At 55.5% G+C, this 27,049-nt stretch overlaps 1 protein-coding gene across 1 annotated transcript in view; it reads left to right on the top strand.

The window, feature by feature from the left end:
* The first annotated feature begins 764 nt into the window (after positions 1-764).
* The window catches only part of PLEKHG4B (pleckstrin homology and RhoGEF domain containing G4B), a 30,771-nt gene continuing 4,486 nt past the window's right edge, over positions 765-27,049 (top strand). Inside the window, exons 1-16 of the mRNA XM_060145954.1 lie at positions 765-948; positions 3,204-3,395; positions 4,303-4,426; positions 8,128-8,221; positions 14,422-14,538; positions 15,374-15,717; positions 16,227-16,374; positions 20,529-20,690; positions 21,313-21,665; positions 21,785-22,047; positions 23,761-23,911; positions 24,017-24,137; positions 24,341-24,592; positions 25,536-25,607; positions 25,694-25,963; positions 26,491-26,661. Of these exons, the coding sequence (XP_060001937.1) occupies positions 765-948; positions 3,204-3,395; positions 4,303-4,426; positions 8,128-8,221; positions 14,422-14,538; positions 15,374-15,717; positions 16,227-16,374; positions 20,529-20,690; positions 21,313-21,665; positions 21,785-22,047; positions 23,761-23,911; positions 24,017-24,137; positions 24,341-24,592; positions 25,536-25,607; positions 25,694-25,963; positions 26,491-26,661 (3,018 nt within the window). The remainder of the gene's footprint in view (positions 949-3,203; positions 3,396-4,302; positions 4,427-8,127; positions 8,222-14,421; positions 14,539-15,373; positions 15,718-16,226; positions 16,375-20,528; positions 20,691-21,312; positions 21,666-21,784; positions 22,048-23,760; positions 23,912-24,016; positions 24,138-24,340; positions 24,593-25,535; positions 25,608-25,693; positions 25,964-26,490; positions 26,662-27,049) is intronic.

Here is a 27,049-nt window from a genome sequence, read left to right on the forward strand (position 1 = left end):
TGTGGCGCCCCTGCGCGGAGTCAGGCTCCGGCCTGGGGACTTCTGCCTGCAGGTCACTGTGGCGGCGGGGAGGCAGCCCGCCAGACGGGTCTTGAGACGCCTTTCCCGGCTTGGACAAGGCTCGGAGGAAGTCATTGTCCCGGAGACCATGTACGGCTGTGTCTTCACGGGAGAGTTCCTGGGACTGGTGAACGGGGAGCAGAACGGTGTCCCCTTGCAAAACTGCTTGCTGACCTTGGGCTCGGTGGTCTACCGCACCCCCTGGAGCAACGTCACAGACCCTGTCTTTGTCGCCACCACCGGAACCAGCCTGCCCAGCTGCCCCAGCGGTCCTGGGCCTCAGCAGCCACCACCCGACAGCGCCTCGGAGGCTCCAGCCCCGGCGCCAACCGTGGCCAGCCCCGCTCCCCAGGGCGGCACACCTTCCAAGCACACCCGAACCCTGCCCCACTGCGGTGGGCATCCCAGCAGTAACCAGCCCCGCCGTCTTCCTTCCCCAAGAAGGGCTGAGTGCGAAAGCCCCGGGACCCTGTCCGGGAGTCCCAGTGGAGGCCTCAGGGGGGTTGGCCCCTCAGAGCAGGACCCCTGGGAGTGTCCTGAGAGCCCTGAAGGACCAGGAGGGAGGCTGGACCCCATGGACAAGAAGGACGGCTCCAAGGCCCTCCCTCGCCTTCCACGCAGAGGGGGGCAGCCCGAGCTCTAGGAGGCGGCCGCCCAGAACCCCAGCCAGTGTGGAGGCCAGACGCTGGTTCAGGAGGTCCTACATGGAGGCCCTGCAGAACCCTATGCCCCTGGGCTCCAGCTCTGAGGAATCCATCGGGGATGAGGCCTGTGGCTCCCAGACCCACGGCCACAGGGCCAGGGGGGCCGGGGCAGCGGCCAGTCTTACCCAGAAAGAGATCCCTGGCCCTGCGGGAGACCCCCAGGAGATCCCGAGACAAGAGAATGGTCCAGGAGCTGCAGGGAGGACCCTTCCCAGGAGGTCTCGATCCTGGGATAGGTCCCTCAGAAGCTCCCGAGGTGACACCTGGCGGGCCTCCCAGCACTTAGCCAGCACCAGGCCTGGGGGTCTCCTGGGAGGACAAGCTGTGGGGACCAGAACCACAGGCTCCAGCTGTCCAGGCACAGTGGAGAGTCCCAGCTGCACAGGAGAGGAAGGTAAATGTCCACCCCCGCTCCCCTCACCCTCCCCTCCCCCACACACTCCCCTCCCCCCACACTCCCCTCCTCCTCCTCCCCTCTCCCACCTGTGACAATTGGTCTGGTCACTTGATTCAGTAGAAGCCTGTCTCCATGTCCGTATCAACTGTTGAAAATGTTTACATGTATTCATTTCCGGGGCTGCCACAGCAAGGTACCACAGACTTCGTGGCTCTGAACAACAGAAAATTATCCTCACGGTTCTGGTCCTAAAGTCCAAGATCAAGGTGTCCCAGGGTCCCACTCCCTCCAGAGGCTCCAGGGGAGGGTCCTTCCTGCCTCTTCTGGCTACTGGAGCCCCAGGCATCCCTTGGCCAAATTCATTGCCCTTCACCCTGTGTCTCACTGTGCCTCCAAGCTCCCTCTCCTTTCTCTTGTAAAGACACCTATCATTCAATTTAGGGCCCACCCTAAACTTCACTAGTTCACTTCTGCAAAGAGCCTTTTCCAAATAAGGTCGCATTTGTGTAAGAGTGAAGCCCCCCTCTCTGAGGAGATGCACGAGAGCGAGGACCCATCTCTGAGGAGATGTGTGAGGCTGAGGCCCCACTTTCTCTGAGGTGGTGCTCAAAAAGGAGGCCCCCCTCTCTGAGGTGATGTGTGAGGGTGAAGCCCCCCTCTCCGAGGTGACGTGTGAGGGTGAAGCCCCCCTCTCTGAGGTGATTCTTAAGGAGGGGGCCCCCCTCTCTGAGGTGACGTGTGAGGGTGAGGCCCCCCCTCTCTGAGGTGATGTGTGAGGGTGAAGCCCCCCTCTCTGAGGTGACGTGTGAGGGTGAAGCCCCCCTCTCCGAGGTGACGTGTGAGGGTGAAGCCCCCTCTCTGAGGTGATTCTCAAGGAGGGGGCCCCCCTCTCTGAGGTGACGTGTGAGGGTGAGGCCCCCCTCTCTGAGGTGATGTGTGAGGGCCAGGAACCCACTCTCTGAGTGATGCTGGTGGACGTGGCCCCTTCTCCCTGAGGTGATGCTCAAAAAGGAGTCGCGATGATGCATGAGGACAAGGCCCCCCTCTCTGAGGTGACGTGTGACAGCGAGGACCCTGTGTCTTAGCAGATGTGTGAGGTGAGAACTTGTCTGAGGAGATTTGTGAGGGTGAAACACCCTCTCTGAGATCATTCTTAAGGATGAGGAACCCCTCTCTGACGTGTTGTGTGAGGGTGCAACCCCCCCTCTCTGAGGTGATTCTTGAGGTCCAGGCACCCCTCTATGAGGTGACACTGGAGGGCAAGGCCCCATTCTCTTTTGTGACAAGTGACTCGAGGACCCACTCTCTGAGGAGATGTGTGAGGGCGAAAAGAAACCTTTCTCATTGAAGTGGTGTGTTTGGAGGATGAGGCCCCCGTCTCAGAGGTGATACGTGCGTGAAGATCCCGTTTCTCAAGAGGTGTGTGAGGCGAGGAAGCTCTCTCTGAGGCATGTATATGGCCAGACCCCCACACTGAGGAGATGCATGAGGGTGGTGCCTCCCTCTGTGGAGAGGCGTGTGAGGCAGCGACCACCTGTCTGAGGTGATTCCTGAGGTCGAGGCTCCTCTCACTGAGCGGATGTGTGAGGGTGAAGCCTCCTCTCTGAGTTGATGTATGAAGCAAGGACCCTTTCCCTGAGGGGACGAGTGAAAGCGAGGCCCCCTTCTGACATGATGGCCGAGGGAGAATCCCTTCTTTTACACAGCGTGGAGGGTGAGGACGCCCCCTCTGAGGTTATGTGTGAGCTCGAGGCCTCAATCTCTGGGGTGATGCAGGAGGTTGCGGTCACGATCCGTGACATCATTCGGTATAAAATGTTTCTCCCTTGGGTGTTTTCTGGTTGTCAGGATCTGAGAACCCGTTTAGTTATGTGATTTATTCATTACTCCTCAGGAAAAGCCTGACCTGCATATGTGCTCACTGACCTTTCCCACCAGAAATGGGACAAGTTCACAGGTCTCCTGTTTTCTCCTTGCATTTGTAGCTGCCTTCAGGCCAGAGAAGCACGTTATCGTTGACCAGGTCTCTTTGCTTTGTGCAGCTGATGTGTCTGCAGAGGGCAGCAGCGTCCGAGGAAGCAGCCCCAGCCGGTGTTCGGACCTGCTTGCTGAGCCGCTGTGCCCCGAGGGTGAAGCGTGGGCACCTGGCACAGGAGACCTGCCCAGCCGGGCGCCCAGGCAGGAGCTGGAACTCAACCAGGAGCTACTGCAGTCCGGGGCGGTCACCCTCCCAGGTGAGCATGGCTGTCTTGCTAACAACACACCACAGGCCAGCGGCTTCTTAACAACACAACTTCACTTACCACGGCCCTAGAGGCTGGATGTCCACGGTCAAGGCGCAGCGTGGTGGGTGCCGGTGAGGGCCCCTTCCTGGTTCACAGTCAGCACCTTTTCACTGTGTCCTCACATGGCAGGTGGGCAAGGGGTCTCTTTTATAAGGGCATTAATCCCATTCATGTGGGCTCCACCCTCAGGACCAAAGCCCCTCCCACAGGCCTCACTTCCAAATTCCATCAAATCAGGTATTAAGATTTCAGCATATGAATTTGGGGGGTTACAAACAGTCAGAGCATGGCAGTGGGCCTCACCCTCCCAGGTGAGCTTGGCTGTCATCTGCCCAGGTGAATGCCGGGCTCTACCCTCCCAGCAGATCTCACATCTAAGCCGGTAACTCAAATAGTGTTTGCAGATCCTGGCTCCATCTCCTCGAGCTTGAAGCCGCGGGTGTCCCTGTGGGGGCTGCCCCCTTTCACGGTGGCCCCTTGTTAGTTCACAGCCTCTGGGACCTTCCCGGGTGGAATCTGGAATTGCCCACAGAGGGCAGAGAGAGACCGAAGAAAGAGGCCACGCTCCACATTGGCAGGTGGCAGGTAACTTGTACACTAGGCTTGTATGGGCGGCCTCAAGATTTCCGTCCCGCCCGCCAGAGTCTTAAAGTTCACCTGGAGGGAGGCCTTAACTGGGCTCAGTCATGTTACTCTCCAGTCGGTCTGGATGCCACACCGTTATCTCCAAGGTGCGTCTTGAGGCAGGTTCCGGGAACGAGGAGGGCGGAGGAGCACAGGGGCCTGGGTCCAGCTCGGGGGTCGGCTAGCGGTCGCATCCTCTCAGTGACCTCCTCCAGCACCTCTGTTTCTGCAGGAACCCGAGACCGTCAGGGAAGAGCGGTGGTGCAGGTCTGTACAAGGGGCCCACTCTGGTCCAGCGAACACATGTCCAGTGCCGAGCTAACCCGTCTGCTGAAGTACCTCCACACCATCCCCAGGTGGGACTGAGCCAGCCTCCAGTTTTCAGACCCTTTGAGGATAAACCCAGCTGAGGTGTAATCTCGGGTGGCTCCCGGGCTCTGCCGTCTGGCGCGTCACTGCGGCAGGTCCCGTCTCCCACCTCCCCCTCCTTCCGGGCCCTCGTGCCGGGCTCTCACGTGCCGCCCCCCACGCACCCCGTCCCTCCCGTGCACCTGGACCCCTGTCCTCCGAATGCAGGCCTGAGTTCTGCGTTGCTCTTCCTTGTGCAGTACTGGCTTTAAGCATTATTTGTCTACATGTTTTATGCTCCACGTCTTTCTAAAAAAGATTTGAAGTGACCTTGATTAAAGACACGAGCTGATAGAAACAGAATATTTAGTATAACCAGGTGAAGAAATTGTACAAATAGGAGGTACCTGGTGCCAGAAAGCAGGAAAGACTGACCACAAACTAGGCCTTGTGGCATCGCTGGGCCTCCGGGCAGCCAGCAGCACATGCGCCAGGAAGAAAGTGCACCAGCCCCTCCAGAGCCGCACCTTCCTGGTGTGGAATTCCAGGGGACCTTGCCTCCTGCGCCCTACACAAGGAAGCAGACACGCTTGGGTGACCCTCCCCAGGGCTCTCCACGGACCAAGGACAGAGATGGGGGCGGATGGAGAACCGGAGTCACGCACATTGTTTGGGGCCCCTCACCCCCATCGGGTGCAGACGGGCCTCGGGCTCCCTCACGGCCATCAGACCAAGAGCCTCCACGGTGCCGGGTGGACGCAGCCCCAGGGCTCAGTCCTAAGGTCAACGGCCCAGGTTTGAATCCCGGCCCCGAGTCCCAGCCCTGCCCTTGGCTGGAGTCGGTAGTGTGCCATCTCATGGGTGTGCTAGAGGGGCTAGAAATAATCTCTCTGCAGTCCCTAGAGTGAAGTCACATGACCTCACGTGAGAGCGTGCTGGGTGACTCATGGCCACGTGTGCGCACGTGTGGGAACATGCTACCTGGTGTGCCCTCGCGTGACGTGGGAGCGTTCCTGGTACAGGACCACCTGTGACCTCATGCTTGTTTGTGGAGTATTGACTTTCTGTTGAAATTTTTTCTGAAGTAGCACGGGTACAGTCAGTGTGGGGACACATAGGCAGGAAAGGACTTAAAATACCGCATCCCCCCAGGCTCCTTCGCAGAGCGAGGCTCGCAGTTATCTGCAGTGCCTACTTTCACTGCGCTGAGCCTAGGATTTCAAACTTATCTTTCAGCAGAGATTTCAAAACATAAGGAAACGACTCTGAAAAAAATTACTTTCATCCTTGCACTAGTTCATACTCTATAAGCCTCAGGTAAACACCTTCAAAGCCCTAGAATAATGACATTTTCTATTTACCAGAAGCTTTCCTTTGACCACTGCAGGGAGGTCCTGGTTGACCAGGGCCCCCCGAGAGAAAGGAGTGAGACTGCTGTGGAGTCTGTGGGACCGGGGCTGAGCTGGACGTCCAGACCCCTGCTTTTTCCACTTTGCCACAGACGGTGCAGACAGTGTGCCGCTGCTCACCTGCACATGAAGACCTGGGAGAAGAATGTTTCTGAAGACTTAGGGGAGCTTGTTCTGGAGCCCGAAGGTTTGTCTGGTTATTCCCCAACAAGGGCTGTAACCGTGAACGTCCTGATAGAGAGCGGCACCGGGAGAAGCCACTGCCCTCAGCTCTTGGGAAGAGGCACCTGAGATGCCGCACCTTTGGGAGGAGCGCCCGGGAGAGTCTCATCGTCGGTTCCTGCAGGTGTGTTACAAGGAGCCCCGCATTCCTATGAGTTGGCCTCGTGAAAGGACTGCCATCAAACTCTTAGATACACAGAACCTTAAACTCGGAAAGGATCTTGGCTGTTATCCATGCACCCTCCTGCGCCATGCAGGAATCCACCCATCCATCCTGCCATCCACACTTACCTGGGAATACAAAAGGGAACAGCAGAAGTTCCTGCCCTGATGGAGACACACAGGTGAACCCGAATTGTCGCAGCTCCCATGGTGAGACAAGCCCACAGTGCCGAGAGGGACTTCCCAGACATACTGTGTCCTGGAGGAGGGAGAGGGTTTGCAGACAAGAGGGGAAGCAAGAGCACACACAAGGCCTGGAGCCGTCGGGCACTTTGTGAGGACGGAAGACGCTGTGAAGACAGCAGGCCCCCCTGGGCCGAAGACCATGGCGTGTGGCAGGCTGAGCGGCCTGCAGCTTCAGGAAGACAGTTCGGAGGCTTCCGCAGAAATGCAGACCGAGACATCCAGGCAGGTCTGCACAGCGGCCTGGGGTGGATCAGGGACCCCAAGGGGCCAGACTGGGGGGCCTGGAGGCTGCCTGCCGCTGGGAGTGAGGGCGAAGCAGAGGCGTCAGGGGATCCAGAGCAGGGGCAGGCAGAAGGGGAGGGGATCTGCTCTGGGGTTCCAGTTGGTACCAATGTGGATGCAGGAATGAGCAAAGGGGTCCATCTCAGCCACTCAGGACCAGGGTCCAGCGGCCGTCTGACCCCGGGAACAGCCCCCAGGAAGGGCGGGGCTGTCCTGCCAGCCGCCAAGTGGGTGACGTCGTAGAGGAGAGCCTGTGAGTCACTGAGTACGACTGCCCCTGTGGTCCTGGTGAGGCCACTTGCCGGGCTCTGGGGCCACGACTGACTTGGCAGATGAAGGGAAACCCCAGGGCCGGGGGCGCCAGAGAAGGGAGGCCCACGACGGCAGAGTGAGATCCAGCCATCCCTGCTGGAGGCCTCCGGTCTGACCGGCAGGGTGGACACGAGACCCTCCGACGAAATGCAGCATCTCGCCCAGCTCCTGACAGCACTGACCAGGACCCGTGTGGCCAAGCAGGTGGGCACCGAAAAGTCCCTGGGCAGAGACATAGCGTCCACCTGCCTGCTCCCACCTGGGCCTCGAGGAGCCGCCAGCACCAGACGCGTCAGCTTGGCCTCCGCAGCCCCACTTCTGTCCTCGTACCTGGCCTCCCCAAGAAACACCCTTCAAATGCTCTTTAGCAGTTTTACCCCAAATGGAACACACCTGACTGGGGGGCGAACAGGAACATGGCACTAAAGCTGTGCAGCTCTGCAGCGTTGTGTAAGCAGGCATCAGGGCCCGGGCTCAGCACTGCTGCGTGTGCATCTAGAGATCAGCGTCCAGACAGGCAGCTGAGTTAGAACACTCGCTGACACCGGAAGCTACAGTGGAAGGCGGTTCCCAGGGACACTGAAAGTTCTGAAGAATGAATATACCAACTTGTCCCGGCCTATTATTCTTTCCTATTGAATCTGGAACTGAAGCTTCTGATCACACGATACAGACAACGGGGTTTTCAAAAGCACGTGGCGAGACTTTTAGTTTCAGGGGATGCTCTGCAGCCCTGCATCAACCCAAACACACAAACGAGTACAAAGACTCCCAGGAACCTCTGGCTCCTGGATGAAGGCCCTGCTTCACTCACCCAGAGCTGCACCTGCGTGGATGTCAGTGGGCAGGAGAGAGAAAGCAGACCTCCCCACCGCTGGTCCACCACAGTGAGTCCCGCTTGCCCTACCTCCAACTGAGGAGCAGCTGATTCCTCAGGAAGCGGAAGGCGGATGTGTATCAAGCCAAGAGTCCCGAACTCGCAGAGCCAAGAGCATCTCGGTGGGGACGCGTCTCGTGGAGAGACAGGGAAGCTCGCTCTGGACAAGATTTAACACGTCCTGTCTTTCTTTCTCCAGGAAGGAGGTGCGGGAGCTGGGGCTGGTCATCCTGGTGGACGCACGCAAGAGCCTGGCCGCCCCCGCCCTCTCCCAGGCCCTGGCAGCCCTGCAGGTGAGCAGGCGGGTCCCGTCCTGGGGCGCTGAGCTTCTCTGGGCACAGGGGGTCAGCGGCCGCCACCTCCCGCGTGTGAATCTGGAGACGTGGGGAGGGGCCTGTGCTTAGAGGTGGGAGGAGCAAAGCAGGTTCCTGCTTCTGCCCCCTCCCGGCCTCGCTGCAGACCTTCAAGTCCAGCTGGCCAGGGTCAGCCGTGCAGACGTTCTGCTTTGTGCTCTGACTCAGCAGGAATGGTGATGACGTCCCTTCACACCGTCTCCGTGTCTACTGTCCGACTAAATCCGGGTGCAGGGTAGTTAGTCACCCTCCCAGACAGGAATGGAGGCCTGCAGGGGCGGCCGCCACTCACTGTGGGGTGCGGGCCCTGGTCATTGGGCGGCCAGGAGTCCCGGAGCCCTCTGGGACGGGGTCAAGGCCAGTGGTCTAGCGGTGGCCTCAGGAAGCCCCAAGCCTGGATTCCAGGTCATGAGTAGAATCCAGGGAGTCCCTGGAACAGGGAGAGAGGCACCACTGCATGTTTCAGGGACCCAGGGCCAGATGGGAGCCTGAGAACATTCAGTCTCCCTCAGATGTGTGCACACAGGGCTCCTGTGTGCCAAGCGCTGTGCTGGGGTCCGGGCTCTCAGAGGCACCTGGAGCTGCAGCTGCTCCGGCGGCTCCTGAGCACCGTTTCCTCTGTTCCATCTCTAATGGTACAGCACTGGTCACTGTTCTCACCCAGGCGCCTGCATTTTAGGGACGCCGAACAGAAGTTCTTTCAAGGAAAGATTTAGTGAGTGAGGTTGGAGCAAGTCTGACCAGCTGGAGAGCAGAGTCTGGGGAAAGCAAAGAGGGGCCCAGCAGACAGGCTCTGCACGGGGCGGGGCTCGGGGGAGGCCAGGCCGGAGCGGCTTGGGGAGAGGCTCCGAACTTCCAGGCGACGGGAGAGGTGGGCACAGCGTGCTGTATGCCGTGCCGCGTGCTGTACCGCGTGTGTGTTGTGTGCGGGACGGAGCAGAGCAGGGCCAGACAGCCAGGAAGACGCAGATGCACGTCTGCACACCCTGCAGGCGTTTCCTAAAGCGGGAGGACTGGCAGCTCTGCTCCTTTGGCATCCGATGGGAACGTGAATATCATCAACCATGAAGAGCCCGTGGAAATCAGGGCTCCAGCCTCAGGCGGAGACGAGCGAGCCCTTCGCAGAAAGTCTGCCGCGCTTCCCCACCCTCGCTGTTGACCTGAGATCTAGGCAGATCGGACCTGGCCACCTACCGGTTTCCCCAGCATTTCTTTTTGTTCAGACTTCCCTTAAATCCTGGGCCACTCGGGTCCCATGCGGGAGTCAGGCCTGAGAGCGGTGGTCCCTGACCACCCACGCAACTCCCAGAGCAGAAGCTAGGAGCTGGGGAAACGTCAGCTACGTCTGGGACCTTTTATCACACGCGAATAGTCTAAGGAGCTTCATGAGGGGGTTACGAGAGGAGATCCAATTCTTTTCCATGTCTGGACATAACTGTTCCACAAAGCTGGCTTTCAGACAGCCCTGAGGGCCTTGCAGAGAAAGCTGGCCTGCAGACCTCTGCCCTGTTTTTGGCTCAGCTGACAGCAAGATTTCCGATGCAAATGAGAGGAATGGAGATGAGCTGGAATTTAAGGATCATGTGTCCTATTTTCAATTTAAATTTTGAGGGATGTATAAAAGTACTTAAATATTTTTACAAAGGGCAAAAACTTTCAGCTGTTCTTCATATTTACCTCAAGTAAGTATACTTCAAATTTGTTAAATTATTAAAGTTCAGATACCATAAAAAGCTTTCCATTTTGAAAAGGGAATAGTGACTTTTTTCCCTTGGTGGAAGAAACTCCTGAGACTTTGCGCATCCCTTACCCCACTCACAGCAGGTAACTATTACCTTATTAACATGGTAATTGTCATAAATCATTAACTGTTCTCTCTTATCTGAGAATTAACATTAATTCTCTTTGGAATAGTAACAAATCCTAATAGTAAAAATTCACTCAAATAGGAATATATAAGAAATATAAAACACTTTTCCAAACTGTTTGTAGTTTTAATGCAGGATAACTCAAAATTTTAGCTAAACTGAGTAAGAGAAATAGAATATGGCTCTAAAATAGGAAAACAAGATTGTTCTTTTCTGTGGCTTTTCTATGGCTTATTCATTCAACAAATATTTACAAAGTGTCATCCACAAGAAGCCACTTAACAAAAATATAAGTACATAGGATGAACTTAAAATAGATAAGATATCAGTTAGTCCTGAGGCTCATCCAGTAAATTCATTTCAAACTAGGGGATTACAAAAAAGCCTAAAATTTGTTTATAAGAAAGTATTAAAAAGTAAAGCCTTAGGGAATATGAATGAAGAAACACTGGGTAAATAAAAGCATCTTATTGCGGAATGATCTGGCCTCAGTATAATCTAGCAGACAGAAACAGGAGTTTGATTAAAGTCATAAACACTCTCTAAAAATAAGATTTTTTTCAACCAATAGAGTTGGAACAATTGGACATCTGTATGCAAAAGAAAAGAGAAAAAAGAAATCTTCAACACATACTTCATATGATATATAAAAATTAACTGAAAATGGATCTTAGACCTACATGTAAAATCTAAAACTGCAAAACCACCAGAAGAAAACAGAAAATCTTCATGACCTTGGTTTAGTCAACTATTTCTTAGCTCTGACCCCAACAGCATAATCCGTAAAAGAAGAAAATGATAAATTGAACTTCATCCAAATTTAAAACTTCTCCTCAGAAGACATTGTTACTAAAATGAAAATACAAAGCCAAGACTGTGATAAAATGTTTGCAAAACACGTATCTGATAAAAGACTTGTATCTAGAATATATAAAGTCTCAGAACTCAATAGAAAGAGAAAAAAAGTCCAGTAAAATATGGGCAAAATATTTGAACAGACTTTACCAAAAACAATTGATGAACGGGAAATAGGCACATAAAAATATGGTCAGGGCTTCCCTGGTGGCGCAGTGGTTGGGAGTCCGCCTGCCGATGCAGTGGACGCGAGTTCGTGCCTGGATCCGGGAAGATCCCACATGCCGCGGAGCGGCTGGGCCCGTGAGCCACGGCCGCTGAGCCTGCGCGTCCGGAGCCTGTGCTCCGCAACAGGAGGGGCCACAGCAGTGAGAGGCCCGCGTACCGCTAAAGAAAAATATATATATATGTTCAACGTCTTTAGTCACTGGAGAAATGCAAATTAAAACCAAAATGAGATCACACATACAACTACAACCACAAACTTGACAGGAACAAGACCGGGGTGTTGCTGGTGGGATGCAGGACAGTGTAGCCACTCGGGAAGACTATTTGGCTGTTAGTCACAAGCTAAACATACACTTAACCATAGCACCCGGCAAACCAATGGCTGCATAGTTACACAAAAGAAATGAAAACACAGTGTTTACAGGCTTTGTTTATGATTGCCAGAAACTGGAAACAACACACATGTCCTTCATCTGCTGAGTGAACGACAAGACTGTGGTGCCTGCAGTCGAGGTAACATGATGAGCAGTGAGAGGCGTGAGCTACTGACCTCCCAGCAATGGGGATGCGTCTCAGGGCAGTGTGCTAAGTGAGAGAAGCCAATACTGCACTGCATGAGTCCGCTCATATGATATATGGAAAGGCAGTTTACGGAGACAGAAAACAGATGGGTGATTGCCAGGGACTGCGGAGCTGGACTACAAGGCACATGAAGAAATGTGCGGGATGCTAAACTGTCTTACTTCTTCATTGTGGTGGTGGTTACCTGACTATAAGTTATGTCAAAACTTAGAGAACTGTACACAAAAAAGGGTGAATTTATCCTATGTTAATTATAATCAATAAACCTGATTACCTTAAAATTCATAAGGGCAAATAATTTATATTCACAGCAAAGGCAACTACATTTTATGCATTTTAGGAACTTTTGGAACATATCAAAGTAGAACCAATAAAAATTGGACAATTTTATTAACTCAATGAAGTTAAAAATTAGAAAGCTAATCAGTATTTCTTATTTCAGAACACATCTCCTCCCTTAATTCATAGTATTTTGCTGCTGGTGGATAAAGAATCAGCATTTAGGCCTGACAAGGATGCAACAATTCAGGTAATGGTTTTAGACTGACTGATGACTCTGACAGATAGACCCTGAGTGATGCATAAAATTAAATATTAGGGCACCTAGATGAGATAACGCACGAAAGAATTTCTGTAAGATGTAGTTGCTTCCGTACAGGAGCCTGGAAACCTGTCTCCAATGCCTTGAATTCTTGCAGGACCCCTGCAGAGCATAACATTAGAAAACTTGTAAAAATCTGGTTTTTCTTCTCCACCTCATTTGTTTTCTTTCCTTCTCTTCTTGCTTCTTTCTCTTTTATCTGAAAATGTCTTTACCTTGCCTTCATTCATTTTTTTAAAATGTTCTCTCTTCCCCTCAGATTTCTTTTCTGTTTTTCTTTATTTTTCTTTACTTATTTTTGGCCATGCCACGTGGCTTGCGGGATCTTAGTTCCTGACCAGGAATCGAACCTGTGCCCCCTGCAGTGGAAGCACAGAGTCCTAACCACTGGACCGCCAGGGAGTTCCCAGCCTTCATTCTTGAAGGATATTTTCGCTAGATATAGAACTCTGGCTTGACAGTAGTTTGTTTGTTTGTTTTTTCCGCACTTTAAAGATGTTGTTCTGGTGTCTTCTGGCCTTCCTAGTTTCTGATGAAAAGTTCATAGTAAAAAAGTTCATCTATAGGAAATGTGTCATTTTTCTCTGGCCACGTCTAAGATTTTCTCCTTCTTTTTTAGCAAATTGACTATAACGTGACTCGGCATGGTTTTCTCCTTATTTATCCTGTTAAGTTTGGCTGAACTTCTTGAACATTTACGTTTATGTTTATCACCAAATTTAGGAAGTTTTCAATCATTATTTCTTAAGAGTCTTTTCTGCTCATTCTCTCCTCTCTTTCTTGATTTCAGTTACACATACAGTAGTGATATTGTCCCATAAGTCTTTGAGAATCTGGGAGGTTTTTTCACTTTTTTTCTTCTCTTTTCTTCAGATCAGATTGTTTCTCTTGACCTATCTTCAAGGTCACTGACTCCATTCAGCTATTAAGCCCATCCAGTGAGTTTTTTAGTTCAGATATTGTGTTTTTCAGCTATAAAATTTTCAGTGGGTTTTAAAATAGATTTTCTATGTTTCTGCTGAGATTTCCTATTGTCTCATTAATTGCAAGCATCTTTTCCTTTACATCATTGACATAGTTATAATAGCTGTTTTAAAGTCCTGTCGTAATTAATTACAACATCTGTGGTCTTTCCTGGGTTGATCTCTGTTGATTGTCTTTTCCTGAAGCTTCAGAATAGTCACATTTTCCTGATTCTTTGTGTGTCAAGTAATTTTGGATTATCTTTTGAACATTGTGAATATTCTGTTGTAGAGACTCTGGATTCTATTATAAACCTTCAGAGAATGCTGTTTTAGCATGCATTTAACTTGATTAGACTGAGTAGGTCCAATTGCACACAACTGGAGCTCCCTTTCCTCAGCTTTCTCCGTGGGGTAGATATTGACCTTCACGTTCTGCCCCAGCTCTATCCTCTGGCTGTTTAGGCCAGAAAGATGCCCATTTTCTATCAGAGCTTCAGCCACTCCAGCCTCACCATATTGGCAGCCTGCCTTCAGGCCAAAGCCACAAAGACAGGGAGCCACCCCATGCCAGTCCCTTTACCCAGTTTCAGTTGCCTCCATGGTGGCTTTGTTCACCCTCCAGAGCTTTCGGATGGCTGTCATTATACTTTATCCAGAGTCTGGTTTTGTCTGGGGAGGTTCAACTCTGCCAAACCAGAAGTAGCTCATCCTTTATTCATCCTCTCACTTTTCCCTTCCTCGTCCTGCCCTTTCCCTTTTCCTGTTAACATCTTGCCGTCTGTTCTTCCCCAACTTTTCCATTCTTTTGGTCTTTCCTCTATTTCTCTTTGCTGTCTCTCCTTTCACGTCTCAGTTAGATTCCTGTGTCCACCCACATATACTCCAGTAATGCCACCAGCAGGCAGGATAGCTGAACCCTAAAGTTGCTTCTCAATCGTCTCAACCGGGTAACCCCGCAGTTTTCCCAGGAGTGAGCCATTCTAGTGGTTTTTCCCGAGAGCTGCGTCCATGGCCATGACCCGTGAATGCCTTCCTTGGCAGTGTGAGCTGGTGGGTTCCCTGAAGGCCCTGCACAGATTTGTCGACAGCTCCCAGCTGACTGCAGACCTCGAGGGCTCCTTTCCCTACAGCCACGGTGCCTGGATCTGCTTCCGTCGGGTAAGGTGCAACTCGCAGCTGCTGCACGTGCCAGTCTCCTGGGCTTCTCCTTAGATGGATTTTTTACTTAAATCAGAAAAGGGCATCCCCCCACCAAGTGTCACACCTGTCATAGTCGCCATCAACGGTCTGTTTCTGGACAGCCACCATGGCACCCTTGAGAATGCCACTGAAACCCCTCCCTGGGCAGGGGAGGAACTTCTATTGATGTGCAGAGGTCACCGGGCGGCCGCAAGGCAGGCTTTGCAACCTGAGATGGGTTTAAATGTGGGAACTCACAGCTGCTTGTTTCAACATCTAACAGAACCTGTCTTTATGTCTCCTGGCTCTCAAACCTCAATAGAAGCTGGAGCCCTTCACCTCAAACTGCGAGGAAGCCATTGTTTTCCTACAAAATTCAGTCCACTCCCTGAACACCCACAGGACCCCAAGCACAGCACAGGTAGGTTCTCGTGTATTTTATTTTATTTGACAGATAGGTGGGAACACAACAGTTGGGTCAAAACCGTCATCCTCAGCAAAAATTTTCAAGCCCTTTTTCATTCATAGATCCCTTTCAATTAGCAAAAAACTTCCCTTGTGACCAAAAAAATCCCACTCTGCCCAGAAAAGAAACATCACCACTACATTTGCTGACATGCCACCGAGGCACAAGTGATTTGCTGTCAGGAGACACAGAGGTGGACTGGCTGGAGGGACCTCGACAGCCTAGGAACCAGGGCCCTGGAGATGCCTCCCGGTCCCAGGGTGCGCGGTGAAATCCACGGCCTCGTCTAAATGCCAGCATCTCCTCCTGCTGCCGCCTTTAAGCTTCCCTCTTGCTTTCTGCCCTCAGATCTCCCTTCCCTTGGGCAAGGGCATCTGGAGCTGTGCTACGTTCCTACGGGGACTGGGCGGCGTGTGGGGTGTGCCAAACCCACCCACTTTTAGCTCGGTTGACAGAGCAAGGACGTGGGTCACACTGACGTGTCCATTAGCGCTAGGCGTGGGAGGACTGGAGGAGGGCTTCCAAGCACGTTTCTCCTACCCCGGGCAGGAGGTCGCAGAGTTGATCGGCAAGCACAGGGCGGTGATGAAGCATGTCCTGGAAGACGCGCGGCTGGTGGCCCTCCGGCTGGACGGCGGCACCATGCTGGCGCGGCTGAGGAGGGAGGGGCACGGCGCCGGCCACGACCACCAGTGAGTGTCCCGCTGGGGCAGCGCTGGACCGCAGCCCAGCCGGGGCGATTCCCAGTGCTCTGCCCAGTCACGGGAAGCCCGTCTTCATCACCTGCAGTGTCTCCAAGGAGTTCAAACCTCCATTCCTCTGACGGACACACTGTGACTGACCAGAGATTAATTCCCTTTGTAACTGAAGGAAGCCTAGCAGATTCCTTGGAAGGCTCAAGTGGAGAAGGGTCACTTCCTGGGATTCAGCATCCGTCCTAACCAAATGCTTCCTTGCCTGTTGCCTCCCGGGCACCGGGTCCACCCACCCACATTTCCCTGCCACCTCCGGGGTGCCCGCACCTGTGGCCGGCAGGGTGTTGCAGCTCACAGGCGTGTTTATGCTCTGCTCAGGCTGTGGGCCTCCTCGGGGGCTTCCGTTTTTGTCAGATGTACAGAGTGCAGCTGGTGTTTGTAACCAGGTGTCACCGACTCGGGGCTTGCTGTGAACAAACACTCCGACAGCTGCCTTCTCTTTCCAGGGACACCATCGAGGCTGCCTGCAGGCTGTACGACCAAGTAGACGAAGAGGTCCACAGGCTGGTCCTCGCCTCCAACAGGTGTCTGCAGGCACTGGAGGAGCTCCAGGAGCGAGGACACCAGTCAGGGCTCCAGGGGGGAGGTGACCAGGTCAGTGTCCGGGAGAGGTGACCAGTCAGGGCTCCAGGGGGAGGTGACCAGTCAGGGAGCCAGGGGGAGGTGACCAGTCAGGGCTCCAGGGGGAGGTGAACATTCAGGGCTCCAGGGGGAGGTGACCAGTCAGGGAGCCAGGGGGAGGTGACAGTCAGGGCTCCAGGGGGAGGTGACCAGTCAGAGCTCCAGGGGGGAGGCGACCAGGTCAGTGTCCAGGAGAGGTGACCAGTCAGGGAGCCAGGGGGAGGTGACAGGGCTCCAGGGGGAGGTGACCAGTCAGGGCTCCAGGGGGAGGTGACCAGTCAGGGAGCCAGGGGGAAGTGACAGTCAGGGCTCCAGGGGGAGGTGACCAGTCAGGGCTCCAGGGGGAGGTGACAGGGCTCCAGGGTGGAGGCGACCAGGTCAGTGTCCGGGAGAGGTGACCAGCCAGGGCTCCATGGGGAGGTGACAGGGCTCCAGGAGGAGGAGACCAGTCAAGGCACTAGGGGGAGGTGACAGTCAGTGCTCCAGTGGGGAGGCTACCAGGTCAGTGTCCTGGGAGAGGTGACCAGTCAGGGCTCCAGGGGGAGGTGACAGTCAGGGCTCCAGGGGGAGGTGACAGTCAGGGCTCCAGGAGGTATGGCACTGGGCTACCTGACATAACCAGTGTAACACTCACTATTTGAATCCAGATCTTCTTTATATTCATATGCATATAACGATTTCCAAAAGCTTATGTTTTTCAAGTAAAATCCTTATTATTTTATCAGCCATTGTTTCCTGGTTAGTGAATGTGAAGCCAGGGCCCCCCGCCCAGCCAGCAGCATAGGGGCAGTGAAGAGTGGCTGGAGACTCTCTGGACCCTCAGCTGGCCCTGCGTCCTCCAGTGTCTGGTCACCGTGGGGCAGTCAGGGTGGGAGGGGCGCCACCCCCAGGGCACCCCAGGCTGGTCCCCAGGACAGCCAGCAGTCACAGTGGGGTTGCACACTGTGTATTTTCCCTCCCTGGTCTCCCCACAAACAGCCCTAGCGCCCAGCCACGGGCCAGTGGGGGGCCTGGGTGGTGGGAGATGGTGACCCAGCTGATCCAGGCTGCAGGGAAGCACAGACAAGGGGCTGACCAGCTCACCTGGGCCCGGTGGTGGCAGCCTGGAGCATGGCTGACTCGAGACACCCCAGCCTGGGGGTGGGCCCTGCCTGGGGCTCCTCCATCCTGTGGGGTCCCCCGTCTACCCGTAGGGTCGATTCCCTGGCCTCTGGGGCCTCCTCCATCCTATGGGGTCTACTGTTTCTTATATATTATGTATTTTATTATAAAATGCCCTCCAGGACTTCCCAGAGGAAGGATGGAAACTCTAAGACCTGCACATCCGATGCTGTCTCTTCTCCTTCACAGTTCTCAGTAGTTTATTTTCCCGCCGGAGCAGAGGCACCGTACTGGTCATTTAGCCTCACGGGTTGCGGTGGAGAGTCTGTTCTGCTGCACTCTCGGCCTTGGGCTGGGCCCTGCTTTCTCCCGGGAACCTCGTCCACCTCTGGTCCTCAGGCCGCCTCCGCCTGGTGAGCAGAGGCTCCTCCTTTGCCTCCCTAGGCTCTGGGGATTCTGGGGTTTCTTGATGAGCACCCCCGTTTCCCAAATTCCACGCTTCCTGCTGGTCCGCTCGTTTTCTTCCTTTTCCATTTTCCATGTCGCTGGCCTTTTCCTCTACTTTCAGAGTAGATTTTATCGACTTTATCTTCTAACCCCACTTGTGTGTTTCTGCCTCTGCTCTAACGTTGTTAACTTCCATGGGGGTTTTGTTTGTTTATTCCTCTCAATGGACCTTCTTCACAGCACCTGACTTACTCTTGGCTGAAATACTGGTCGTGGTGTCTGCCCAGCCTCTCTCCCCTCCGAGGGGGCTTCTGCAGGCCTGTTCTGGCTGGAGGCTCTCCTGGTGATCCTAGGTTGCCTGCCCAGCTGCCGAGTGGGGCGGGGCCGCTGGAGGCCCCTGCTGGGCCCACCTCCTGGGCTCGTGGGCTCCTCCAGAGATGCGGCCTCCGACCCCCGAGGGGAGGGCCTGGCTGCACGTCAGGGAGGAGGTGAGACTCCGTGTTCCCGTGGCCTCTGCCTGCCTCCCCCTGTGCAGAGAGCACCCGGGCGCTGCGGGGTGGACGGCGCGTGCACTGGGGCCCCCACCTCTCGCAGCTCCAGGTCTCCCTCACCTCCTCGTCAGCTGCGCCACCTGCGCAGGATGCCCGGGGCCCCCAGTGTCCCTCCTTCCCAGCCTGTCTGTTGTCCCCATCCTTTATACCTTGAAAGAGGTTACTGAAGCTTTAGCAGTGTTCCAGGAGGGATCAAAGTTAGACATGTTTTAGCCTGCCGTCTTCACCCAAAACTAAATACACTTTAACCTAAAAATGGGATCATCCTATATAGTGTGTTAAGTTGCTTTTTTTTCCTAAGGAATTGCACGCACACTGTGGAAGAACTAGAGAGGACCTAGGTTTTAACCACAGTGAGATCCTGCCTCACGCGCTCCTCTGGCGGGCCCTGAGGTGGGGCCGCATGGGCACGCACGCCGGTGGGAGTCCCCGGGGCTCTGCCCTGCTGTTCGCTATTACAGACATCGCCACCTGCACATCCTTCACATCGCCACCTGCACATCCTTCACACTTGGTGATTGTTTGCAAATTCCTAGGCTGGATTGGAGGGTCAGGGCGCACCTCCTGAGGTTTTCAGACATCTTCCAGCAGCCTTCCAGACAGCTGGCCCAGCCTGGGCTCTCGGCAGCCTTCGGAGGCCGGCTTTCTCGTTTGCCATCTGACAGGTGACGATAAAGTGTCTCATCATTGTCTGCATTCGGATCTTTTATGCTGCAGTTGAACCTTTTCTGCCTACATTTATTGGTTATTTTTACTTCCCTAATAAATTGCTTTTTCGTGTACTTGGCCAATTTCCCTACTGCTTGTAATAGTTTCATTATGTCACTTCTAATCCTTTGATTGTGTTGCAGATATTTGTAATTTGTCCTTTAACTTTGCTTATGATTTATGTGGCTTTTCCTGTCTTTCGGTTACAGAATGACTAATGTATTCCATTATAAGACTTTCGTGGTTTGAATTTCTCCATTTAATTTTTCAAACCGACTGGAATTTATTTTTTCTCGAGGTCGGAAGTGGGACTCCACCTCTGAGGCGCCTCTGCCCTGCTGACCATTTCCTCTTCTCTACCTGGCAGTTCTAGGACTGCAGGTGCTTCCTTGCAAAAATCTAGGTTTGATGGGTTTTTTCCATGACTCTGTCCACAAAGAGCATGTACTCTGGTCTCTCTCCTCTGCTCATACATCTGAGTTCATTAAATGCAATTATTGTCCTGATAGATCCAGCCCAATCGCTCCATTTTTTAATAGCAAACCTCTTCCTGGGTGTCTAACGACCGGATGCCCCCGCATTGCCCTGTGAGGGTTTGCCTCTGACGTGCCTGCAGTGAGCGTAGTGCTGTTGCCATGGGAACTGCGTCTCTAAAGTGATGACCGTGACCACATCGGACTGTGTAGGTGCAGGCAGGCCTGCCGTCGCCCCTCCGTCCCTCCCAGGTGCCACCAGCCTGAGGAATGTTTCTGGAGTTGGTGTAGCATAGTAACAAGTTTTGAAACTGAAACTTCTGGATCCATTTTTCAATGATCTTAATTTCCACCTCCAAACAATTAAAAGTTATAAACGTGAGCCGTGGAGGTCTGTGGTCATCCCAGTCCCTCTCCAACCCAAGCGTCACTCCCACTCACAGATTGAAAAGTCACGAGTGAGAACCGTGGTTCAGACTGAGGCCGAGTAGCCTTCGGATGCGCTCAGGAGACGCCGTTCAGACGAGGCGTGTGGCTGTAGGAATCAGATGCACCGGCCCCGAGGCGGCATCTGACACCTCCTTTGTCCTCCGAAGTCTTAGGGCCGGACTCCTTAGCACATTTAAAAGTAAAACCTTCTTTTCCTACGTAGATCACATCGTGGTTTGAAAAAGAAAGAGAGAAATTCCTCGGGCCTTTGGAGCTGCTGTCTCTGGGGAATGCAAAGCAGTGGCAGGCGTCCCAGGCTCTCCCGGACAGGCTGACGGTGGGTGCCCACCAGGACACATGCAGGGACACCCAGGGCACTGCTGGGGCTTGTTCTGATTCTTTGCTCCTTGGGCCGCAGCAATATCGTCCGAAAGGGCTACGGCTGATGGAAGAGGACTTGCAAGGTGCAGAGGAAGGGACCCAGGACTTCAGAAGGAGTCTGAGCGCCAAGGCCGGCCTGGCTGAGCGGAGGGAGGGCGAGCTGGCCAGGCAGGCCCTCGGGTCCGAGTTCTGCGAGACGGTAAGAGCCCCGGCCCAGTCCCTCCCAGGGTGTGCACACGTTGCCCAGTCCTTGCTGCGGACATTCGCTGCGAGGTGGGCGCCCCCCCGCCAGGCTCTCCGTAGACCTGTGAGGGGTTTATTTATTGTACCGGACAGACAGGCCACGAGGACTCGTGAACTGTTCTTTCTGTTTACCGGCTCAGTTATAAAAGTCCACTTACTGTCAAAGATCCCAGAACGATTGCAGCACAGCCGCACCCGCACTCTCGCTAGCGCCCTAGAATTCCTGCCGTTAGGGCGCCAGGGCCAGACTCCTCAGGAGCACAGAACCCAAGAGGCCAGGGCAGGCCTGGAACTCTCGGCCCGAGGTCCCTGGCCCATGGGTCGCACACCAGGCGGACCGTCTCACGGCCTCTCCAGCCCTGATGCCCACGGTCGAGTCCGGCCGGCAGTTGCCACCGCGAGCACAGGGTCTTCCTCTCACTCTGGCCTCTGGCTCACCCTGGTCCTCGCTTTGGGCGACCTGGTCAGCAGGCAGAGCGTGACCTGAGTTTACTCAGGGTGCTGGCTCAGGACGCCCAGGCCGCCTTGGCCGTGACCGTCCTTCACTGCACTGACCGGTGCCCTCCTGTGCCGGGCAGGTGAGCGGGCGGACGCTGCGGTGCAGTCAGTGCCTAGAGCACCCGGACCCAGAGCTGGTCACCGAGGATCTGAAGCGGTGTCGCCGGCAGGCCGTGCAGAGCTTCCCCAGGGCGAGCGTGGTGGTGGTGGGCCCCGGCGGCCAGTGGGCGCTGCCACGGGGCCAAACCTTGTGGCTGCAGAGCCGGCAGACCCGACGCCACTGGCAAGAGGCCCTTGGAGAAGAGGCCCCGGGCCCTGGCACCCTGCCTCTGGGCTGGAGCCCCCTGAAGCACGAGCTTGCCCAGGGACCCGAGGGGCAGCCCCTTGAGCCTTCCTGGACCCCTCCTGCTGACCCCGAGGGCCGAGCTGGGGAGTGGGCCTGACTGCTGCCCGGCCTCGCCGGACAAGCTGCTGTGTGTGGGCAGGGCGAGCACCTGCGCCCAGGTGTGCACGCACAGGACAGCAGCGGCACCTGCTCCCCGCCCACCCCAGGAAGCACCCCCCGCAGAAAATTAGGAAGAAAGCACAAAGCTTCGCGACTCCTCAGCTTGACAGTGGCCCCAGGGACTCCCTCCGGCTGGGCCACACTGGGGTCTTCATCAAAGGCCTGGAGGTGATCGGCACTGCTGTGGCCTCAGAGAAGCGGCCCCCGCTGAGGCCACGTGCCGAGAGCCCTCGGCTCCCTCGGAACCGGAGTCTGTCCTCTCCCTCCAGGACCCACCCCTCCGAGGAGGATGGGAAGGGCAAGCTGGAAGGTGAGGCAGATGCCCTCAACCTGTGGGCCTAGTGGTCAGTGGGGTCTAGAGACCCAGAGCCGTGAAATGCCCTTCCCCAGCGTGGGAAACCCACGGACGCCCCCCGGGCCTTCCGCGTCAGGTCCAGGCTGAAGCACTCACGTCTGATTTTAAACAAGACGTTAGTGATCTCCCTGTGCTCAGAACAGAATCTCTGACAGCTGCCTCCTTTTTCGGGGCGTGTAGTGACCTAGCGCACCCGCTCTGATGGTTAAACAACCAACTCTAGTTGTTTAGAGCCCATTTCTAGAAAATTACAATAAGCAAACCAAGCCCACAACGTGAAGAAATTACTTTAAAAATTGCTTTTAAAAAAAGTCTCTAAGTATTGAGGTGAGAGGTGTGTGCCCGTTTATCTGTTGCCCAAATGAAGATGTCCGTTTATTTTGTTAAATCTTTAGGAAGATGTTTGCAAAAAGATACTTCTTGTTAACTGTCTGGGTAAAAAGTGGTCAAGGGCCCCGCCCACCCCAGTGACAGTCCGTGACGCCAGCCTGGCCTCCCAGCCTCTGGGTTGTTTGTCCCTGTTTGCAGTGAGCCCTGGCTGGAGGGGCATCCCCTGGTGTCCTTTGCTCATCGGATGGGTCCACGTGTGTTTCCTCCAGAGAGCAGCTCGAATCTGAACTGAGACGGTTACAAAATGCTCTTCTGAAACAACCTTCAACCACCTTGTTAAAGGTGGACCTTGTGGGGTGTGGGCAGGCGCAGGGAGAGCTGCGTGTCTGTGGATGGCCTTCCAGCTCATTTTGAAGGTGTCTGGGCAGCAGAAGGCAGGGGTAGGCGTGGTCCACTCACCGGGAGCCGCCTGGCCACCCAGAGTGCACGTCCTGGGTCTGGGAGGGAGCAGGTTGGCGAAGCTGTCCTGCCTTTGCCGCTGGGGATGGGTCCCCCTCCCGCCATTCACGGGCCTCAGACCCACCAAGCCCAGGCCTGGCGGTGGGGACCTCGCACACAACCTTCAAGGGAGCGAGTCCTCCCACGTGCCGGGGCCAGGGCGGGAGCTTTGCGTGGACCGCCCCGTCTTCCCGGAAACCCAGCTGTCTGGAGGGAGCTCCTGCCGCTTGGCCAGCAGTCATTTCCCCAGAACTTTCCATCCTTTATGAGTCAATTTCCATTTACTTGGTCCAGATGCCCAGACCATGCTAGTGTGTATTTTTTTTCTGGATATTGAAGAAGACACTTGTTTTCGGCGAGTGTCTACAGGAGGTGACTCGGCGGCCGTGCGTGGGTGTGACAAGGGCACCTCGCGTGGCAGCAGCTGTGGTTGTCGGCACTGCCACCGCCAAGGGCCCCAGGGCCCCCACCGCCAGAAGGCGCCGTCTTCCCAGAAACAAGGAGCACCTGTAAAATCCGTGCTGCAGGCGTGAGAGGGGCCGTCCAGGGTCTGCTGCAAACAGGGTGAACTCACAGCATTCTGACCACGGTGCATTTCCTATGGTTAGCTGCTTTTCTTCCAATTAAAAAAAAAAAGACATAATGGCAGGAAAAACTCTACCAACCCCCACTGGTGTCATTAGGATGGAGTAGTTTCAGAAGGTGGCTGGTGGGATGCTCTCAAATAGGGAAGAAACGCGTAGTGTGCGTGGGGACCTCCAGCCCAGACAGGCCCCTCCGCCTACTGTCCATCTCCGCAGCACACTGGCCCCCAGGCCTACTCTCCGTCCTCTGCTGCAGCGGCTTCTGTGCATCTGGGTCAGAGGTCCCTGAGTAAAGCTGACTTTTCAGGGACGCCTTGTGGTAGGTTAGCCGCCGGTGTGCGCCAGAAACCGGTTTTCCCGCAAATCCCCAGCACAGCCTTCCTGGCAGAGGGCTCCCTGCTGCGGGCGTGCGAATCTTCTTCCTGCCAGAGCTGCCCGCTAAGACGGTGCTGGAATCAAGCCGTCTGGATTCAGGGTTGGAGTTAGGGAGCCTGCGAATCTCTCCTTTCCAGTTTCCGAAGGGATCTCTCTTCTGAAAAGGCCGTGGTCGGCAGCGTGGAAACGTCGCCACAGCTTTCCTTCTGCTGTGACCTCCCTGCGCTCCGCTACGCCAGAGGAGCGCCTCCAGTACCGGTGAGAGGACAGCTCAGGTGCGAAGCGCCTCCAAATTACTCGTCCCCAAAGACGGGAAACCACGGGAGACAGTGCTTTTGTGCGCCTCCCGTCTGTGCATACCGCGTTCATCACTCTGGAGTTTCAGTCTCTGGTTTCCTCCGAGGCAGGAATAACGCTGATGACGCGAGGCCTGAGCGTCCCCTCGGCTCTCTGTCTTTCAGCAGCCGACGCAGCACGTGATGGCCGAGATGATCTCCACGGAGAGGCAGTATGTTAGGTCCTTAGGATATGTCATCGACAACTATTTTCCAGAAATGGAAAGGACGGACCTGCCCCAGGACCTCCGAGGGAAGCGCAGCGTCATTTTCGGGAACTGGGAGACTCTCTACGCCTTCCACCACGGGCGCTTCCTCCCGGGGCTGGAGCACTGCCGGCACGGCCCCTGGGCCGTGGGCCACGCGTTCCTGAGATATGTGAGTCCCCAGCCCACTGTGTGAACAGGGTGAGGCCAGCCCCACTCGTGCTGGGAGCGGCCCACGTTTCAGGCGAGTGGATCCCTTGTGTCCAGGTCAGGAGATACGTCCCTGCCAGTTATGACCTGGCTCTGGACACTTGGGCCTCAGGGTCAGCAGACGGCACCCTGGTCGAGAGCCCCTCAGCACTGGGGCTGCACCTGTGTCATCACACCTAATCTGTCCACAACCCACCCCTCACAGCTAGCTGGCGCAAAGCAGCGTCCAAAATCGGTTTGCTCCCTGCACGTAGGAAGCCCACCTGGTCCCCGTCACGGTCTTCCTGCGAGCCTGCCCAGCTCCCCTTCCAGAGGAGCGCCAGACCCTCCTGACCAGCTCTGAGAGCCGCATCGGTGTATAGATCATTCCGAGGAGACCTGAGGTTTTGATAAGTCTCTTCTCAACCATGAATATTGAGTCTTTATAAAATTCTTAATTTACTCTGAAAAGAAGGTTCTTTCAACAAGTAGTTAGTTACCAAACACAGTTTGGGGCACCGGGCAGCGTCTGTGCTGGGGGCAGGTGACAGTCCTGGTTCAGCATTGTTAACTATGAATATGACAATAGCAGCGGTGCTGGAGCACGTCCCACATGTTGTGTCTTTTCAGCTATTTCTTAAAAAATGCTTTTAGCCATTGTGTGCAGCTTCCGTGTTGTTTTATGTTGACAGTGATCTTGAGAATTTTAAATGTTTAGCCAAAGTTGGTTCTTGACTGTTAATGAATATTTCAAACCCTCCCTCGCGCCCACCCCCTGAGCACCCCTCTTGCCTCTTCCCTGAAAACTGGTATTTTGAGACTGAGTCTAGGGCTCCCACCACGTCCGGGGAGCCGAGTGCCCGCTCCCGACTGCGGCGAGACCCTGCGGAGCTGGGCGGCCTCTGACCCCAGCCCTCCCTTCGCAGGAGGAGCAGCTTGGCAGGAACGCGCTGTACAGCAAGAACAAGCCCGGGCGGACGCCCTGCTCTGCAGCCATGGCAACGCCTTCTTCAAGGTCGTCGCCCCGCCCGTGAGCCTTGCTGCCTGGCCTGGCCCGGGCTGACCCTATCGCCCGGCCTTGCAGAACAAGCAGCAGGAGCTGGGTGACAAGATGGACCTGGCCTCCTACTTGCTGAAGCCCGTGCAGCGCGTGTGCAAGTACGCACTGCTGCTCCGGGCCCTGGTCCAGGAGGCTGGCGGCTGCCCCGCCCGTGAGCAGGCGCTGGGCGAGCTGAGGGCCATAGGACAGGCCTGCGGGGAGGCGCCCACACTTGAGACCCCCCAGACCCCCGCCCAGAGGGAAGGGAACGCCCGGGAGAGGCTGCTGGGGCGGGAGCCACGGGAGGAGAGGCAGGCGGGCTCTCAACGTTAAACGTCGGTGTTTGGGGCTACTCTGAAATAACTGGATATGGGAAAAACTGAGCTTGGCCTTAGGCTGTGGGCCTGAGCCTACCGATTCGCCCCCTGTGGGGGCCATGGTGGGGCCAGCGCCCAGGGCCAGGAGGAAGAGCGGACCTCCCGGTCAGGCAGGACCGCCCCGAATTCCCCGTCCCAAGTGAAGACGCGGTCGCCTTGTTAGAGCAGCGTTAGTAAGAGTTCCAAGACGACAGATCGGCCCCAGGCGGCCACCGCAGACCCGAAGGCCCCCGAGCCCTCTGTCCAGTGAGCTCAGCCCAGCGATTTGGGACAGCCCAGGCGTCACCCAGGACAGGGCCGTCCACGGGAGGCAGGGGGGGCACCTCCCATGAAGGGGCGGCCTGGCTGGGCGCAGTTGACCCTCACGCAGCCGTCGCCTTGTGGAGGCTTCGTTACAGGGGCGCGAGGGCAGGGCTGGGATCAGGTCATGCCCCGTCCCCCTGAGAGAGGCCGGCCTGCCTGCAGGTGGATCTGAAGGAACAGGGGTGGCTGATATGCCAGGACGAGTTCCTCGTTTGCTGCCGAGGGAAGAAGCACCTGAGGCGCGTGTTCCTGTTTGAAGACCTCATCCTGTTCAGCAAGACCCAGAAGGTGGACGGAGGCCACGACGTGTACGCGTGCGAGCAGTCCTTCAAGGTACCGCGTCAGGGAGGGCGCTGGGGGCCGGAGGGAACGCCAGGTTATTTGCTATTGCGGCTCTTAGGCTGAATTTTGGAGCCTGGGGCCTCTAGAAGCCGCAAGGAGCCATTTGTCCTTCGTGTTCCACGTGCCAGCCCAGGGGCTAGAAAACAAATGTCTCCTCGCCGGTGACTCCATTTCAGGTTTGCGTGAAGGTGGGCAGAGCACAGAGGCGGCCTTCCCCTGGGCGGTCTCAGGGCCTCACCCCTCCCCCAGACAGGCCCTGGGGGCGAAGTCCCCCGGGAGAGGCCCCACCACAACCCCTTCCCTGCCAGCGAGCTCATCGGAGGGCTCCTGTGATGACGCGCCAGGGAGCCCTTCTGGGGGGGGCACTGAGCCCTCACAA

Source organism: Lagenorhynchus albirostris, chromosome 3 (assembly GCF_949774975.1).
Source record: "Lagenorhynchus albirostris chromosome 3, mLagAlb1.1, whole genome shotgun sequence".
Taxonomy (NCBI): domain Eukaryota; kingdom Metazoa; phylum Chordata; class Mammalia; order Artiodactyla; family Delphinidae; genus Lagenorhynchus; species Lagenorhynchus albirostris.